We start from the raw sequence: 16,305 nt of genomic DNA on the forward strand, positions 1-16,305 counted from the left end.
CCAGGAACCTATAATTCAAAAATGTTTCTGTGAATTTTTCCTAAAATTACTTCTCTCTTCTCTTCCAAAAGATCACCAAATAAGCTTTTTGTTAAGCCTGAGGAAAGGAAATTCTTTACCCTCAAGGAGATGTCTTAGTAAAGGTCCTGAATGTTAAGTTGAGACTAGAGAAGCTTTGGTGACAATACAAAATAAAATGGCAGGTAGTAGAGACTTTGCTTAGGTTCATATTCTTTATCTTTTGACTTTCTGGCCTCCCTCTAAGGCCTGAGCTCCATTTAACCCTTCTCTGACCTGCCTAATCATATCTCGTCATTCCTTGCACTGTGGCCTTAACTGTCCAGGTGCTTGTATCTCTTCTTGGAACCTTCTTCTCTGTGCTCATCAAATGCTGTGGCAGCGAGCACTGCAGCCAGACAGCATCACCTCTGTCAAGGTTACAGACCACAGATAGACATGAGGAGTCTTGGAGGCTATTTCTAGGCTTAGCATTCCTGAGACTGAGGGGTCTGTTGGCAACTAAATGCTCATTTTCCAAAGACAGTTAGATTTTATATGAAAAATAAATAAATACTATAGTTGGTATGAATGTGTTGTGTGCACATGATCTACATTCATTCCTAGTTTGGACACATTTTGCTTTCAAAATTGGCTCTCCATCCTCCTCTGTTACTGTCTTTCCTTGTTTTCTGCATGACACAGGAAGTTATTTTCTATTATCGCCATTTTCATTCAGTATTTACTGTGCATCTTTCGTGCACATGTGTGTATGTGGCTAGTCTTTCCACTGGGGTAATAAAACATCCCAGGGGAGGATGCTTAGATATGTTTGATCAGCCGGCATTCGTGAGAATCATCTCTCTAAGTACATGCAGTGAGATGAATAAAACCCCTTCATTTGAAGAGTTAGCTGTTCAACTGGGGAGTCAGATAGGTTCATAGAAAAATACAAATGTGGGTACAGAGAAGATATCTCCATTTCTTCTAATTCTTAATTACAAAGCTAAGACATATAATAAATGCTAAAAAAAAAGACTTGCCAAATGTTGGAATAAAAATGTTGTGATTGGAAAGAGCCTTTTTGGTGTTGCATAGAAATCAAGCAATGTTTCAGACCTGCAGGGCCCCAGGGTAAATTCAGATGAATTTGCTCAGAAGTGCCTTGAATAAAGGATCCAACTTTTAGGGCAGTAGAGAGTGGTCTTGGGATGTAGTAAAAGTGAAAAACAACACATAATAATATGAGGTCCAACCTAGAGTCCTATATATGAATTTGAGAGTGGAGGAAGGCATATTAGGGCAAAACAGGGTGGTTGATGGCCAAGAATAATTCTGTACAGATGGCTGATAGAGGGATGGGCCAGAGGGACTGGGAGTCCCAGGAGCTGAGTGAGAGACATTCTTGCTGAGTATCAAATTAAATAAATCCAAGTTCACAGAGTTTCCTTGTCACTATTCAAAGTGCTATGTTTCTAAAACAGAATGAAGGAAACCTCTGCAGGTTAGAATGGCAGAAGCCTGGTTTTCTGTGAAGACTCAAAGTCTGCTGAATTCATAAGATAAGCACTGGGACATGGGCTCTGGATGGGGTGGGGGGTAGCATGTGTCTTAAAACCCCTGGGGCCTAAGCTTCCCAGAACAGTGAGCACAGATCAGAGGAGTTAGGGGCTGTCATGGAGAGAAAGCTGTTGAGAGAGGCCTGTGCCAAAATGCTGGGTCTTCCCATTCTTCCTGGGGAATGAAACAGTTTTTGGAGATGTATTTTATTAAGCAAAGTTTGAATCAGTAAAGAGCCCTCAGAGTTTCCTGTAGCTGGAGTGATGGGAAATGGTGTTCAGGGTGGGAAGGGAGGAAAGCCTTTTGGTGCATCTTTCACTAGTCCGCCCTGGCCTGGCCCTTCCTGTCTCCTCCCTGACCCTGGGTTGGCCTCTAAGCAGTGGCAATGAGACGCGAGAATGCGGAAAAGCTGGTATCAAGATTCCCCTGGAGGCAGGCGAAGATCACCAGTAGGGGGCAGCCTAGCATGCTCCTTAGTCTTCAGGCTCCTGTGGTGAGGCTCTGGGACAGGGACCATAAGGCTTTTAAACTTCTCTTTTGGATGGTCCAGCAAACCAGAAATTGAACCTGGGTGTCTTTTTCCACTGAGTAACTGAAAAGCCCTGGAGTTCAGCTTCCCTGCAGTCATTTCTCTTCTATGCCTTTCTCTTTCTTTCTCCCTCCCGCCCACCCCCTCCCCTCTTCATAAATTTTTAAAATTCAGAAAAATACGACATAACAATAACTCCACATATTTGTATCCAGAACTGACACTTTAACATTTTGGTCTTCTTTGTTATGAATCTTTTCTCCTTTAATAAAAGAAATAGTTTAGTAGTTTAATAAAATAAATACTTCCACAGTTTGTTCTTTATCCCAGACCCATTCTGCTTTCCTAAGGTGATCTTACTTGCCATCTTTTCATACTTCACACATATACTTGATTATAAACATTATGTGGTTGTTTTCTGTATAGTTTTAAAAAATAAGACGAACAAACACTGATCAACACAGATGACAGGATGGTGATCGCCAGAAGGAAAAGGGGGGTGGGGGCAGGTAATGACGAGTAAAGGGGGTCAAGTGCATGGTGACAGGAGACTTGACTTTGGGTGGTGAACCCAATGCTATATAAAGACCATGGGCTATAGAATCATGTACTTGAGACCTATATAGTTTTATTAAGTAATGTCACCCAATAAATTTAATAAATTTTAAAAGAAAGTTTGCGCAAATTGTTATATGTATATATTGGTATGCTGTTGGGCTTATTTTTTTCTTGTTTGACATGAAGTTCTCTTTCAAATATAAAGATCTGCTTCAATGCAGCTTATGTATTTAACACATCTTAATTTTTTCTTTTTAAAAAATTAAATTTATTAAAGTAAATTGGTTAATAACATTACATAAATTTCAGGAGTACTTTATAATTTGATATCTGTGTATTCTATTGTGTGCTCATCATCCAAATCTAGTTTCTTTCTGTTATTGTACATTTGACCCCTTTACCCAGTTCACTGTCTCCTGACTTCTCTTCTCCTGACTTCTCTCACCATTCCATTTATGAGTTTGGTTTTGTTTGTTTTGTTTGTTTGATACTTCTTTGTTTTATATTCCACATATGAGTGAAATCATAAGGTTTTTATTTTTCTCCATCTGACTTATTCCACTTAGCGTAACACCCTTAAAGTCCATCCATGTTGTTGCAAATGGCAAGATTTCATTCTTTTGTGTGGTGGAGTGGTTTCTTTATTGTTAGACACTTGGGTTGTTCTCAACTTTTGATTCTGACTGTAAATGCAGCGAATATTCTGGTATATGTCTCCTTGTGTTCCTGTGTGGGAATTCCTTTTGGGTGAGTACCTGGAAATGGAAGTGCTGGGCCATGAAGCGTGCCGATCTATTATTGTCCAGGATACTGGCAAATTGCCCTTCAAAGTGGTTATACCAATTTAATGGTCCCCCCAACAATGTAAGATAAATTCTTTGCATCCTTAGAAATGTTTTATGTTGTTGAGTTTTAAATATTTTGTCACTCCAGCGTGGGAGGAATGATGTATCATTATTTAATTTGCATTTCAGATTCCTTGTAGGCTGAGCAGCTTCTCATATGTTTCTTGGCCATTGAGGTTTCCCCTGTGTGAATTGTCTCTTATTAACTTTACTGATTTCCCTTCTAGTCCTACGATCCCTCACTGGTAGCTAAGGAGAGTCCCTTATGGGGTAGATTTCATGACTGTTTCATAACTAGCAGCTACCTTGTGGGCACCTCTGCAGATGGTAACTTAAATGAAGGGGAATTCCTGACATCTGGGAGGATACTTGCCAACCTTTTAATCCAGTTCTTCTGTTAATTTTTCCATTTTGAAGGGAGAAAAATTCATTACTTATTTAGGAAATTTCTGTCTCCACAGAGGAAGAGTATTCTGTAATAACCGTTTCTTTGTTATAATTTTATATGGTTCTTTTGATGGTTTCCCATAAAATTGTGTGTCTAGTCTGAGATCCAAGAACAGTTATGCTTTGCTTAATGTCTGATTTATTTTTATCTCCTGAACACTATGAAATAACCACTGACCAAATTTATTTCCAATTCCTTTTTTCTTTGGGTGTTGGTGACTAGAAAGCCTAGAAATAAGCTTGTGGCTTTTTTTTCTAACAAGTATACACATTTTAGAATCTAATTCCTAGCTCCATTGATGTCTCTGCCCTGCTTTTCTTTCTTCTATGCCTTCCTTATTTATTTATGTATGTATTTATTATATACTTATTTATTAATCCTCACCTGAGGATATGTTTATTGATTTTAGAAGGAGGAGAGAGGGAGAGACAGTGAGAGAGAGAGAGAGAGAGAGAGAGAGAGAGAGAGAGAGAGAGAGAAAGGGAAACATTGATATGATGGAGAAACATCAATTAGTTGCCTTTCATATATGTCCTGACCTGGAATTGAACCTGCAGCTGTTGGGTGTACAGGATGATGCTTCAACCAACTGAGCCACTTGCCAGGGCTATGCCTTCCATTTTCATTTATCCTAGCTCATTGTAGTTTATTGAGTACAACTGAGGAGTTTACGGATTAAAAATCTCATGAAAACTGAAGTAAAAATAAAATAGAGGGTATAATTAACTAAAAGATAAATGCTCTGTGCCACAGTTGAGTAGGTACGATTGCGTGTCAGGCCCTGTGATTGGCATGGAGGATGCAGTGATGTCTAGGCAAAGAGAGTGGATGTTTTCAGAACCTTGACGGCCACCATGCTAGCTCAGCTGTAAGCAGCGGACAGGCCTTTTGAAAGTCCTACTTGTGGCCCCAAATGAAACATTACCCACATTATTTACCTTTTCTTTTTTTTACTGAAGTTTTATAAAAATGCATTAAAATTTAGGGCTCTCTGGAGTGCAGTTCTTATTGGGAGCTAGTTTAGAAGGAGGTAGTCACTGTGGTCTCTATTGAAAATGTTAATGGAATGAAAATCTTGGAAAAATGTATCTAATGTGTGATCATTTTGAAGCATTTCATAAAAACTCTTGATGTTGAAAATTGTTGTTCATCATTAAGTTGGAATCTTAAAATGCTTCCTGCTGTGTATGGTAGAAGGAGATAAAAGAATGAATCTTTTCTGCACATCGATTAAGTGCCAGGCCCTGGGTACCAGGAGAACCAAGATCTTTGAGTGGAGGATGCCTTTCTATTTTGGAGGTTCCATTTCTATGTAATGGGAGGCAATGGTTATATGGGTAGTTATAAAATTATTTCTCTTTGGTGAAATTTTGTTCCCTCAGAGCACTTACTTACTTTATTTCTAAAATCTGTTTCCTAAAAATGGGTGCCCTGACTCTTACCATAAATCTTTGTTTTGTTTTGTTTTGGCATTAAGTAGAAGGGATCCAGAGATGCTGTATTTTCCCCTCAATTGGTTACTTTTTAATTTTTTAAAATTTTAACTCATGTTTGTAACAGCAGGGTTATATGTTTGTTTTCAGTGTCTTAGTTGGAATATGCTATGTATCTTAATGAACAAGAAAGGGAAAAGCCATCCTTGCACAAGTTCCTGTAGTGCCTTTGGAACTCCAAGTGTTGCCCATCCATCCATCCATCCATCCATCCATCGCCTGTTGCATATCTACTTTGTGCAAGATACTATGCTAGATGCTGTGGGATATATTAAGAAATATAAAACAGAATCCAGCTGTCTTCAGAGAGGTTGTGATCTAAGAAAACTGGAGAGACAGGTTCTCAAGTAACTTCCACAAGATGATTCCATGGAGGCAATTTTAACAGCTTTGTGTTCCTATTACTAGATTTGTATTTTTGGTTGCAGATGACAGAAATTCAGGAAAAAAACTCAGTGATATCTAACCCTAGAGATGGCTGGACCCAAAGGCTCAAATGACATTTTCAGTGTTTTATCTCTCTTTGTATCTCCTACCAATCTTTTCTGCTGTGTGCTGACTTTATTCTTGGACAGTCTCTTTTCTTGTGGCAGAAAAATCTCTCATGGAAGACCCAGCCCTGTGTAATCTTTCAGCTATGATTCCAGAAAGAGAGAGAGAGAGAGAGAGGCTCCCTGTCCCAGCATTCATGTATTTAATTTTAGGGAAGATTCTCATTGGTCTAGTTCAGGTTACATGCCCAACTCTAAGCCAGTCGACATGGTCAAGGGGACAGAATTCTTTCTCCAGTCAGAATCACCAGTTTATTTCTGAATTTGATGGTTTGAGGGGTAGGAATAGAGGAGAGTTCCTAAAGAGAGTGCACTCGGGCCACGTGGGTTTGTGAAACTTGCTTCCTGAATGGGAAATCTGATGTTACTACAGACAGAGGCAGAAAGAAGGATGCTGGGCCAGGAGAAGAGAAAGTGGGGAGGAGCGGTGGAAGGGAGGGAGAGAGAGAAAAAGGGAGGGGAATCTGCTGCAGTGTTTTAGGAGGTGAGAGGAGGGAGTCATTGCTTCTCTTGGAATGTGAGCAAAGGTGTGATTCGTCTTGCATGTGATGATGCCAGCATCCCTGTGGCTGTTGCCATAAGGGCAGACTGCTTTTGAGAGGCAGTGAATGCATTTCCAAGTTATTTCCATCTCTAAGCACAGGGGATACTATGAAAGGGGAGGAAAACTGAAATTGTTAGTAGAATGAGTAATAAAAAACTAAGAAAAATGAAGCCTGGTGAACCTGCCATTGACCATGATGGCTGCTCAACCCTGGTTTGTCTGTAATCACACTCAGTTTTGCTCCCCTAGCTGTATTCTTTTTCAATGGTAGGGTTAAGTTGGGTGGGGAAAGATCATCTTGAGCACCCTGGCAAAGTTGTATAGAAGTTACCCATTCTTTTATGTACTGTTTACATTCTGAGTCAATGGTTTTCACTCTGTTTTTTTTTTTTTGTAGTTACATTGCAAATCAAAAAAGGTTAGAAATCATCAACGAAGACGATGTTGAAGCTTACGCGGCACTGAAAAATCTGTGAGTACTCAGGACTTGTGTACTTTATCTCAGAACTTTTTTTCAATTAGGTGGCATTCATCAGCTAATTCTAACATGCATGCAATTATGTGTTTTCATAGGACAATTGTGGATTCTGGATTAAAATTTGTGGCTCATAGAGCATTTCTGAAAAACAGCAACTTGCAGCACATGTAAGTAAAGATTGATTCTTTGCTTCCCAGAACCCAAGTTAGTCCATATTTCCGCCCCCTCTGTTTATTTTTCTTTTTTCCAACTCTAATCCCTTTTTAAAAAAGTTAGTTTAGCTGTGACAATAGCTTAGAAACATTATCTTTGATTTCTGAATAGCTTCAGGAGGGTACTAGAACAGCCTGTTTATTCCCTTTCATGAATTTCTGGGCCACTTCCATCTCGGACAGAGCAATAGGCCAACGGCAAGAGTCTGATGTGAAAACTATGTCCTGGTACAATGTCCTTGGTTCTTTTCCTCGGAATCATGACGTTCTCTGGAAGATATTAAACCAGTAGAGTTGAAAGAAACCGACTTGGCTGTGGCCTTTCTAGGGAACTGAAAATTACTAATGCCCTGCCCTCCACAAGAAATCCTCTTTGAACTTTCATTTTTAAAATGCTCTCTGTCATGATTGACAGAAGTGAAGAAAAGTCAATTATGGGGCATGCCAAAGTTTTAGGCAATTATTAACAATAGCAAATGCTTCCCCTGACGTCCGTCCTGTTGAAGATTTATCAACTGAGGTCAAATGAAAATAAAGAGGGGCAAGAGAAGATCTTAAGTTACTGGCTGCTAAATCCTGTTAGATTATGGCACTTAGTCAATAAGGTGTGGCCTTCCTAAAAGGTTTCATATTTGAACAGAGAATCACCCACCCTTAAGCTCAGATTGGGGTCCCCACGTCCTGATGAAAATCAAGGACCTTCTGCTGGAGAAACGTTGCCTGCATTCACTGGCCCTTTTGTGCTGTATGAATTCTCTGTGGCAATATCTTATGTGTCTCATAGTCACCTGCATTATCTCACTTGATTTTTCTACCAGTTGGTAGGGGAGATCATTTCTACTCCCGTTTCATGGGCAGAAAATCAGGCTGAGGGAGGTGTAGGGCATTCTCAGGTCCACAGATTGAAGATGACAGAATTAGGACTCCACGCCTCACCCTTGGCCAGGTTCTTCTGGTAAGTACAGAAATAAAACCAGTGCCATCCCTGCAACTGAGGATCAGCCATTCCTGTAACATTTGTCCTCTTTCTTTTTGGGGGGAGACTAGTTCTCCAATCGATTTCCATGCCAGCTATAGAAGAAATCATTCCCTGAGAACTTGTTGCCTGGACTCTCTATGGAGATGTTTTGATATTATGAAAAAATCTTACTTTCATAAAGCTAGTATGTTGGCGTCATATTTTATAGGTGCCATTAATGACGAAGTCAGTTTAAAAATAAAGTCTGTAGAATTAACATAAAAAACACTTGGCAGAAATGTGATAAAACTCCAAGGAACTTAATATATTTCACTTAAATGCTTTTGGCATCATCACTGTGGTTGGTTTGCCTGCATAGATCTGAGGTCTGCGAAGTTCTTGACAGCGTAAACAGGAGAGGTCGGAGAGAAGAGAGAGGCAAAATGCCCTAATGCAATCACTTAAATGTAATTGATGACCTCATTAGTTAATTTCTGGTATTTTCATTATAGCTGACTTTAGACCCAAATTACTCAACAACCACATTTTATTGGCTCTTTTACCATATCACTTCCCCTATTGTGATTTTTGTTTAGTGGGCTATGGTTAATTATAATTTTAGTAATAGACTTGATTATTTCTTTAGGGTACCTTTTATATTTCCCTGCTTTTCTTGTTGCATGCTATTTTTAGGAAACCGAAAGCCACTTTGTGTATTTTTTTCAGGGTGATATATGATAGAATAATTTTAGTGGCATTCTGTGTGTTGTGCATAACTTATATAAAGCCAGGTATCTATCCCTGTCTTGCAAAGAGGTGCCATTTAAAAATAGAAAACAAAAGAGATGGATATCCCTGGCTGGTGTGGCTCAGTGGGCTGAGCATGAGCCTGTGAACCAAAGGATTGTTGGTTCGATTCCCAGTCAGGGCACATGCCTGGGTTGCAGGCCAGGTCCCTAGTAGGGGGCACAGAAGAGACAACCACACATTGTTATTTCTCTCCTTCTTTTTCTCTCTCCCTTCCCCAATCTCTAAAAATAAATAAATAAATAAAATCTTTTTTTTTTAGAAGAGATGGACATATCCCATATAGTTTCTTTAAAAGTCAATTGTCTGGAAGCCTAATCATTGGGCAAACAGCAAAAATGCTATTGATATTTGTAGGCATGGTTACATGGTAAGGCAGAATGAAGTCAGGCAAGTATTCAGACAGTTATGAAGAAGTCATGAAATTTCATTAAGGCTCACACATTTATGTGACAAAAGAGGCTCCTAACCAAAATAAGGAATTAAATTAAATAGTTGGCTTTTGAGAATGGCAGGGAGGGAGGAGGGGCTCAAGGCCAGTGCTTGTCTTTCCAGACCTTAGTCCCAACCTTTGCTAAGGAGCAAGGACTTGGGGCAACTGGCTGCCTCTCCCCCGGGGTTTCCCACAAGTGAATTGCGCCCTTAACGTGAATATCAGCATGATGGGTGACAGTGAGCTGGGAAAGAACTGTGTGTCAGAAGCTGTTTCTCGGTGTCCCTGGAATATGCTGATCATCCCTGTTAGCTTGTCGGTGGTGTACAAATGTGCACCAGAGCATCTCATTTTGAATTTTAAGGAAATTCAAATTGGTTCCTTTGCCACTCCCCGCTCCACCCTGGCATGGGGATTTTCCAGAGCCCCTGTGACTGGTCACTGACTTTATTGCTTGGTGCCTTAATTCCGGGCCCCCCTAGAGCCCAGAGACTGTGAGAAAAGCAGCATTTGTATTTTCCAGAAGCTTTACAGAGGTGCTAATTAGCTCCTTTTCAAAGTCTTATAATCAGACAGTAAGAGTATTGTTGATTTATTTTTCATCCCCTCCTCCTTCTCCTTTTTTTTTTTTTGGCTTTTGGTCCCAATAATAAGTATGGTTCATAAAACTCATCTTGTTCTTTGGCGCGTAACCCGGCTCCGGGCTGTGCTGCTGGCAGCCGGATAGGGGCAGCTGCTCCTGGTGCCGGCTCGCTGGCTGACCCAAGAGCCTTGAAAATGAGTGTCCTTTTCTTTGCTCTTCTCTCCTGTTCTCCTTGGGAGGAAGAGCAGGTTTCTGCTCCTCCTAACCCCTCCCCACACCCCCCACAGAAGGTTGGGGGATTCTGAAGAACTTGAAAATATTTGTGTCTCCAAGACTGTGGGGAAGACAGGCAAGTTGACTCATCAATGTATTATACTCCAATGAAAGCTATTCTTAATTCAAAGTCCGAAAGAAAAGATTTTTTGTGGCCACATTTTTAAACTTCCGTATAGAGTACCTTTTCTTTGTGGGTGAGCACTCAACACTCAGAGTGAAAAGAGAAGACGCATACACAGAAGGCAGAGGGCACCCTGGTGTAGGTCAGAGTTTGGGTGAGTGGAAATGTCAGCATAGAACAAACTGAGGAGTGGGCACGCATCCTTAACTTATGAGGCACAAAGGGAGCATTTTCTTTATTCATGGATGAGCTCGTGGGCTGAACCCCTTCTGGAGGTCGGGCACACCAAGATACTATTAATTGATGACTTTGTTAGGCTGACACAAAGATTAGCTCACATAAGGGTCCAGGATTACTGTCACCCTCGGGTCTCCCGTCCTCATCTGACTCTCAGCCCATCACTTACTTCAGGAAACACACCGAAAGGCTCATGGCAATTCTTTGAGGTCTTGGCTGTTTTTGTGAAAGTTGATGTTTGTTTTATATTCATGTTACTTACTAAACACATGTCTAGGGACCTGATCACTGGACACTTTTAAAATAAATTCAACTAGTAAACAGATTCACAGATTCAGCTGCCAGGAATATGGCTCAGATCAGGGTCTCATGGCATTGATCAGTGGAAACTACAACTCCTGTACACTGAAAAAAAACTACATGTTTAGAACATGTCAGTAAAGTCAGCATTATTTTTTCAATCACAAATATGCCACCTTCTCACTGATTGGTCCAAATGTTAAAATGGCATGTAGCTAGAGTAGTTCAAGAGAATATCTGACATATTTCTCAGGATCTGATTTTTTGTTGTGCTCATTGTGGTATCAGCTGGTTATTTAGAAGTCATAAATAAACAATCTCAGCAGAGTTTATCAGCCAGTAGGTGTGTTCTTTCCTATAAGGATGTATTAAGTCCAGTTCATATTCAGAGTTATGTATGTGAACATGACTTCATTTGAACATGACTTTATCCATCATTGAACATGACTTCAAAATATTCATGATGCTTTTTAGTTTTAAAGCATCTTTTCTCCCTGGTGAGTTTGTGGTTTTAAATGAAATTAAATGTAATCTTTCTATTAATTGTTTAAAAGGTCAGAAATCTCCAGGAGGTATATAACTTGGCTCTGAATCGGCATAAGAAAAATAAGCCTTTGGGTTAAAAAAGAGATTTAAAATAATATGAAAATTTTATGGTTCTTCCTCCATCGGCAAAAATTATAGCAGAGGCAGGAAAACGAAGCCGTTACTTCAGCTGGAAGAGATGACTGGGTCTAAGCAAGGCCTGAGCCAGGATCAAATACATTTATACTGTGAAAAAAGCCTCTATTTGAATACTTTATTTCTGAAATGTATCATTTTAGATTCACATTTCATGTTTTTGATTCCTTCCAGCAATTTTACCCGAAATAAACTGACGAGTTTGTCTAGGAAACATTTCCGTCACCTTGACTTGTCTGAGCTGTAAGTAATGATTTTTTGTTTGGGGAAACAGTTTTGCAAGGAGAAGGGCAACTAAGTATTTTCTTTAATGAGTGATGCTGCAGATCTATTTTTATGCCAAAATTCTTGAAAAAAGATTTCTCAACTTTTGGTTACTTATTTTTTTTTCCCTCATGAAGACATGATTCAGCAATAAAAGTAGAAACCTCAGTAATAGATCATTTTTAATGAATTTAAATATTGTTTTTACATAAATGAATTATTTTCTAATGAAGGGAAAAGGGAAAAAGATGGAGGCTTTCTATGGAAATGATTGTGTATCTCCTGGCATCTGTTTGGTCTCTATGATGTCCAGACCCTAGCGCAAGGGTGTCAACTCCTTAACAGTTAAGGAGTAGTTACATTTATCCAGTCCTAAAACTGCATTCGGCCCTTTGAAGGCAACCACAAGGCTGATGTGCCACTGGGCAAAAATGGGTTTGACACCCCTGCCCTAGGGGAATGAAAACCCATTTAAGGAGAAAATCACTGGGGGCAAACGTGCCAGCTTTTACCCACTGACCACTGCTTGCTGGTGCTTCGTGAACACTGGAGGACAGATAGACCTTCTCCCTACTTACCCCTTCTTGTCTGATTTTCTTCTGGGTCTGCCACTGCATTCAGTACTTACCCTTATGCCCCAATTTCCTTGGCTATAAAGTGATAGGAAAAACATTGAAATGTGTTGATAAATAATAGCCAGCATTTCCAAGTGTGTTCGAGTTTTGTGTTATCATTATGGAGCACGTGTAAATAGTTTACATTCCTATGGCTAAGGTGCTCAAAGAACCCTAAAGCAGAGGCTCTGGGCAGCAGTGGTGGGCCCAGGTGGACAAGACCTTCAAATACCAGGCAAAACTTTTGCCTACACTGTATGTTGCCTGAATTGTAGGGTCCACCCAGTTGTAGGGTGCAGATCAGAAGATGTCACTAGTGGTGCAACAACAAGCTAATTGGTAGTAATGGTGGTTACGAGGTAAAAGTCTTAGTGATAGGCAATTATTTGGAATAAAATGAATTCCGGTAGCTGGAGTACTAGGTTTACCTCTAACCCAGAAATAGACATGAAAAACTTAAGGAAGATATATGAAATAGAGTAAGGAACTCTGTAAAAAAATTTTAAAGCATCACTGCAGGAAATACTCTTGGTGGGTTAAAAATTAGAGTTCTGATTCCAAATTCATATGTTTCAATATTCTCCCTGCAACATATTTAATCAATTCATTCAACAAATGTTAATTGTGTCCTGTTACAAATCAAAGTACCATGGCACTAGGCCATGGTGACATAAGAACTGTTTCTGTGTTCCAGGATTCTGCTCTCTGGAGGGAGAGGGAGAGGCCTAAACAAATAAGCATAATAGCAATCACCGCAAAAGGAGTTTGCACAGTAAGCTAGAGGGAGAAGCCAGTTGTCTGCCAGCTTTTTGTGGTCATAGGATCACTGCTATACGTATAATTGAAGAACCCCTCGCTTCTTTACCCCCTGTGTGGATTCAATCAGACTTTCTTTTCAGAAAGATTCTTCAGTGTTTTATGTACTCAGAATGCCAGGAAATAGCTTGGATTATGGGGGCTTGAACATTGTGGATCTCTTCTGCATTATATTCCATATCTGATAGCATCAAATCTTATTTTGGTTTTGGAGGGATACTTGGAGGCCATCAAGAAGACACAAATTAAATGAGTCTGCCATGACCACATTTCCCCCACAGAAACTCCTGTAAAAGACTCCAGGGATCCCTGAGATTCTTAGAACCCGACCAGAAAACCACAGGAGTAAATGATGTTGTGAAGCCCAGGTCCTGTCCTCATAGAAATCTTAAGTATTGTGGTTAATGCCAGGCAGAGCCTATGTAACGATTTTAAATGGCCTCATTTAAAGGCTCATTACCATAAATGGAATTCATCTTAAATGGACCACTGGGTATTATAAATAAGCATTTAAAGATTTTTTTCTTGTGGTTTTTATTTTCCTTTTTGACTATTTCCTCTCTCACTAGTCGCAGGCCACAGGAGTCCAGGCAGCATTGCTGAATGGTGGCTTTATCTCAGCAGACCCTCTCACAGTGGGCCAAGAGGCTCAATCTGGAGCTCAGTTGCACATGCTGTCTAAACTCCTGAGCACGTGTGCACATGCAGGCTGGAGGTCTAAGAGCTCCTGTGTGGTGTGTGTGTGTAGCCATGTGTGCACGTGTGCACATTCAGGCTGGAGGTCTAAGAGCTCCCTCCCAGATTCTCTCTCATGTTCGCTCCGACTTCCTTGCATCAGTCATACTGACCTGTGGTTGCAGAAAGCTGTGAATGCCCCCTGATTAGCTCTCACACTTCAGTCTAGCATTGTATTTACAGTCTCATTTTAAATGAAAATGATGTTGCTTTGCCCCCCATGAAGTTTGAGCTTATTAAATAACACTTCAATCTCTAGCCTGACCGGAAATAAGGATGTTAGTATTCCTGAAAACTTCCTGTTGGCATCTTCACTTAGATCTTCTTAATAACTGTATAGTAACTGTGATAAATTTGTTATGGCACCTTATTTTCCCCATTTTATAAGACACCCTCTTCTATCCTACATTATAGCTATTTCTGTCCCTATCATTTTCCCCTGTTATTCTGAAAGGTCTTCATTTTGCATCATTTAGCTTTTACAGTGATGCTTGCATGTAGCAGAAGGTCAGTAAGTATTAAATTAATGAATAAGTACCTTTATATTGTAAAGGTGGGTATGACTTTCAAAGATTGCTGGCTAGAAAAAATTTATAATTGTATAGTACCTTGTGAACATGAATGTCGTTAAAATTAAAAGAGGGAAGCCTGACCAGGTTTTATTTTTGTTCCACGTAGGATCTTGGTGGGCAATCCATTTATGTGCTCCTGTGATATTATGTGGATCAAGACTTTTCAGGAGACTAAATCCAGTCCAGAAACTCAGGATCTGTACTGCCTAAATGAAAGCAGCAAGAATATCCCTCTGGCAAACCTGCAGATACCCAATTGTGGTAATTTACTTTTAAGTCAATGAGTTCTAGTTGCTATTAATTATTCTAATTGACTTGGGGTGGTAGAGAGTCTGGGAAGATTACTACTACCCAGATTTTATACAGTATGCTGTTGATGTCTCCAGTGAGTTGAGCAACATTTGTGTACAGTGTGGAGAAATCAGCTGGGAGCAACTTTGCTGAACATTTTTTGCAAGTAAAATATTAATTTTGAATGTTGACTTTAAAGTGCACAGAGAAAAAAGTACACCCTTTATTCCTTCATTTATTTGTCCATCCATGCATCCACACATCTCTTCATGTACCCATGTAACCATCCATGCATCCATCCATGCATCCATGTGTCCATCCATAGCTCCATCGATCCATTTATCTAACCACCCTCCCATCCATTTATCCATGCAAGCATCCATCCATCTATTCACCCACCCACCCATTTATCATCCATCCTCCCATCCATTTATCCATGCAAGCATCCATCCATCTATCCATCCATCCATCCATCCATCCAAAAAGTATCTGCTAAGAGTGTGGTACTCCACTGGCCACAAATATACTTGGTTGGCACCCACGTCATGTAGAGGAAAGGATTTCAAGGTGATAAAGTGTCCTGGCAGCATGAGAAAATGTAGTTCAATCCAGCACATTCCCTTCAACTTGTCTTGCTGCCAGATGTCTGTGTCTTTTGATGGGACTCCACAGATTTGCCCTTATATGTACTTTCCCCCATGTCTGAGTTTTACAGTCTGTTCCTTTACTCTTGTCCACACTTCTCTCCTCAGCATTTACACCCCCAGAATTTAAAAGGGCACCATATGATAAAATCACAGCTTTCTGTAAGGGCCGGTGTGTTTATAGGGAAGGAGAATCTAAGAGCGCCTGTTAGGATCTTACCATTAAGGGCTTCTGTGACACACCTCTACAATACTAACATATTCGTATTGTTCCTCTGTTAAAATTTTAATCAGTTAGTCAACCAGTTAATCAGTTCACAATAATATTTAATCTTCTGGTCTGGTGGCTGGTGACTCAGTACAAAGCCATGTAGCAGCTGGTTCTTGGCTGTGAGGAGTCTTCCTATTAAACCATAAACATCCGCTTCTTTGTTTTCAGAAGACCCTATTGTTGAGGGGCAATTTTCATTTAAGGAAAATACAGCTGCTGCTTATTTTTGATGAGAATGTAATAAAGAGAAAGATTAAGTGTTTGTTTCTTAACCTGTAGGGGCTTGGAAGATAGCAGTTACCCCCTTCCCACAGGTTTTTCTGTCATAACCAGAGATCTTTGTCTTCACAATGGGGGAATCAGGCTTTGTTCCCTTGCCAGCTTCCCTCAGCTTTCTTTGCTAGCCAACACTGAAAAAAAAACCCACTTTTAATATATGTCTTTTCCTGATTGATAAGAAGGTAACTGTTCTCTGTTCTGGTATAAA

At 40.0% G+C, this 16,305-nt stretch overlaps 1 protein-coding gene across 5 annotated transcripts in view; it reads left to right on the forward strand.

The window, feature by feature from the left end:
- The window catches only part of NTRK2 (neurotrophic receptor tyrosine kinase 2), a 331,044-nt gene that overhangs the window by 25,513 nt on the left and 289,226 nt on the right, over positions 1-16,305 (forward strand). For all 5 annotated transcript variants that reach the window (XM_028506291.2, XM_028506346.2, XM_028506288.2 and 2 more), the window contains 4 exons: positions 6,923-6,997; positions 7,099-7,170; positions 11,786-11,854; positions 14,719-14,873. In XM_028506291.2, coding sequence (XP_028362092.1) covers positions 6,923-6,997; positions 7,099-7,170; positions 11,786-11,854; positions 14,719-14,873 — 371 coding nt within the window. The remainder of the gene's footprint in view (positions 1-6,922; positions 6,998-7,098; positions 7,171-11,785; positions 11,855-14,718; positions 14,874-16,305) is intronic.

The sequence above is a fragment of the Phyllostomus discolor genome, chromosome 3 (genome assembly GCF_004126475.2).
Source record: "Phyllostomus discolor isolate MPI-MPIP mPhyDis1 chromosome 3, mPhyDis1.pri.v3, whole genome shotgun sequence".
Classification (NCBI taxonomy): Eukaryota; Metazoa; Chordata; class Mammalia; order Chiroptera; family Phyllostomidae; genus Phyllostomus; species Phyllostomus discolor.